The sequence below is a fragment of the Chinchilla lanigera genome, unplaced genomic scaffold (assembly GCF_000276665.1).
Source record: "Chinchilla lanigera isolate Chin_1 unplaced genomic scaffold, ChiLan1.0 scaffold00798, whole genome shotgun sequence".
Taxonomy (NCBI): domain Eukaryota; kingdom Metazoa; phylum Chordata; class Mammalia; order Rodentia; family Chinchillidae; genus Chinchilla; species Chinchilla lanigera.
In genome coordinates this window covers 1-2,854 of record NW_004956199.1, presented here as the reverse complement: position 1 = coordinate 2,854, position 2,854 = coordinate 1, and the positions used below count along the sequence as shown (strand labels likewise).

Here is a 2,854-nt window from a genome sequence, read left to right as displayed (position 1 = left end):
CTGTCCTAGCTCAAATCTCATTATATCATATTTTCCTGAGTTACTACTGTTTCTCCAATCTACTACCTACATAAATTGTCATAACTCCTTCCACGGGTATTCATTTTTCATTTGCCATGTTCCATGCCCAGGTAAAAATTACTAAATGAAATACGTATTCTTTTAGCCTGTTACTCTGTGGGATGTAAGATACCATAAGAGGGTAGAGGAAAAATACTGCCTCCTCTACAGTCAAAAAACCCCAACTGGCCATCAAGTGATGAGTGCATTCCCCGAAGGTGGCCTCTCCTAACACAAGGGGGCACCTATTACGCAGGCCCGAGAAGGGGTGAAGTGGTGTGGTCTGTGCAGTGTGCCACGTGGAGGAGGAGCCGCTATCGGGGAGTTCCTTTAACCGGCTCGCCAGTCAAGAGTATTCCAGGTCCTTCTTGCCTTCAATGACGAGACAAGCCAAAGACGGTGCCAAAAAGTCTGTTTAAAAAGTGAGGGGTCAACGGGTATGGGAGAGACCAGCTCTGCAGAGCGAACTTGGGCAGCAGAACAAGAGAAAAGGAAGAGAAAAGCAAACATAAAAGTGCACGCTGCGTCTGAGAAACACAGCGTGGGCTACCGTGGGAAGTCACGCTAGCAAGCTTCCCATGGAGTCCGGTCTTCTTTTACGCCATCCACATCTCGTGGGAGCTCGCAAGAACTACACGCGGGGCTCTGGCGTTGCCCTGGGATCTTGTAATTGACAGGTTCCACCCATTCTCCCATCCAGCTTTGCCACACCCTATCTCCTATATCAGAACCACAGTGCTAAGTAGAAGCAGCCCAACGCAAAAGGCCACATGCTTTCACCCTGTAGGCTTCCACCCACTGGAACTGTCCCGGCACAGGCCATCCTCTCTGGGAAGACAACGGGAACGTGAGTGGCTGCCAGGGCCCACTGAGAGAGGCCGAGAGGGTCCAGCCAGGAGGCCTAGAGGCCTAAAGGCCAGCCTGGGCCTAGATCCGGACAAGGCCTGGAGGACAGCCTGGGTCTGGACCTGGACACACGCCGGAGGCCACCTGGGGCCTGGGCCTGCATTGGATTAGATTTGGACGTGGCCTGGAGGCAGCCCTGGGCCTGAACTTGGACACGGGCCGCAGGCCAGCGGAGGCGTTAGACATGGACACTGGCTGTGGGCCAGCCTGGGCCTGGACTACACTCAGAAGTGACCCGGAGGCTGGGCTGGGCCTGGACAAGACTTAGACACAGCCAGGAGGCTGTGGACTTGGATATGGCCCAGAGACCAGCCTGAGCCTGGACTGCACTTACACGGCACCCGCAAGCTGGCCGGAGCCTGGAGGCCTGTCTGGGACTGGACAGGATGCGGATGACAGGCCAGCCTGAGCTGGGTGTGGACGAGGCCCCGAAGGCATCTAGCCCCTGGAGGCCGACCTAGGACTGGACATGATGCAGACCAGAGGCCACCGTGGGCCTGGAGACCAGCCTGGGCCTGGATGTGGATGTGGCCGGAGGCCGGCCTGGGCCTGAGGGCGGCCTGGCACCGGAAGGGATGCAGACCAGAGGCCTGGGCCTGGACTTGGGCGTGGCACCGGACGGGATGCAGACCAGAGGCCTGGGCCTGGACTTGGGCGCAGTCCGGAGGCCAGCCCAGGCCTAGACACGGACACGGCCTGGACCTGGCCTGGGCCAGGGCTAGATTTAGACACGGCCTAGAGGTCAGCCTGGGACTGGACGTGGACACGGCCCAGAGGCCGGCCTGGACCTGAGGGCAGCCTGGCACTAGACATGATGTGGGCCAGAGTCCAGGCCTGGGCCTGGACTTGGGCTCAGTCCGGGGGCCAGCCCTAGGCCTAGACATGGACACTGCTGGAGGCCAGCCTGGGCCAGCACTAGACTTCGACATGGCCTGGAGGCCAGCCTGGGACTGCTCGGGGCCGCGGCCCGGAGGCCAGCCAGCTCCTGCAGGCCAGCCTGGGACTGGACAGGATGCGGACCAGAGCCCAGCACGGGCCCGGAGGCCAGCTTGGGCCTGCACAGCCCAGAGGCCGGCCTGGGGCCAGAGGCCAGACTGAGCCTGGAGGCCGGCCTAGGACGGGACGCGGGGGACGCGGATGAGGCCCGGAGGCAGCCCTGGGTCCCCGCCCGGGCCTGGAATGGTCCCAGAGGCGTCCTAAGCGGTTGCCTTCCTGTGGGGCAGTGCATGCAGCAGAGCGGGGAGGTCAGCCCACCCCCCACTGCGTGTCCCACCAAGGCGCAGCAGCTCGGCCACAAAGTAACGACCCTGCAGGAGCGGCGGCGGCGGCCAGAAAGTACCGGCCCTGCAGGAGCAGCGGCGGCCACAAAGTAACGACCCTGCGGGAGCGGCCCTGTGCAGGTGCGCGCCACGTAACTGGGGTGTGCGGGGGGGGGGGGGGGTCGCGAGACAGTCCAGAGTTCCCGCGAGGCAGCGCGAATTCGCGCGCCAGAACGAGAAGCCCGCCAGCCACCGGCCTGCCGGCGCGTGGTGTGCAGCCCGCCAGCGGCGCGTGGTGTGGAGCCCCCACCCCGTGCCCAGCCCAACGGACGGCCGGGGTCGCTAGGAGACGGAGCAACATCCGCAGACAGCGCCCGGAGCGGACAGACGCCGGGGCCGAGGCGCAGCGGCTTAGCAGCCCTCAGGCGGAGCGTGGCCATGGAGCGGAGGAGCCGAGCCCAGCGGCGCCGAGCGGAGCCGAGCCCGTCCTTCAGCGAGCCAGCAGGAGCCGAGCTGGAGGTGCAGGAGGCGGAGGAGGCGGAGGTCGTGGAGGTCGTGGAGGTCGTGGAGGTGGTGGAGATGGAGGAGGCGGAGGCGGAGGCCGAGGCGGAGGCGGAGGCGGAGGCCGG

The 2,854-nt window shown here is 63.8% G+C and overlaps 1 protein-coding gene across 1 annotated transcript; it reads left to right on the top strand.

The window, feature by feature from the left end:
* Nucleotides 1-2,400: 2,400 nt before the first annotated feature.
* LOC106147681 (histone H2A-Bbd type 2/3-like) lies at nucleotides 2,401-2,788 on the top strand (the record flags this gene model as incomplete). The annotated part of the gene is given in 1 exon segment (XM_013510223.1): nucleotides 2,401-2,788. A coding segment is annotated over 1 exon segment (125 nt), but the record flags the coding sequence as incomplete, so codon positions are not given.
* Between the last annotated feature and the right edge of the window lie 66 nt (nucleotides 2,789-2,854).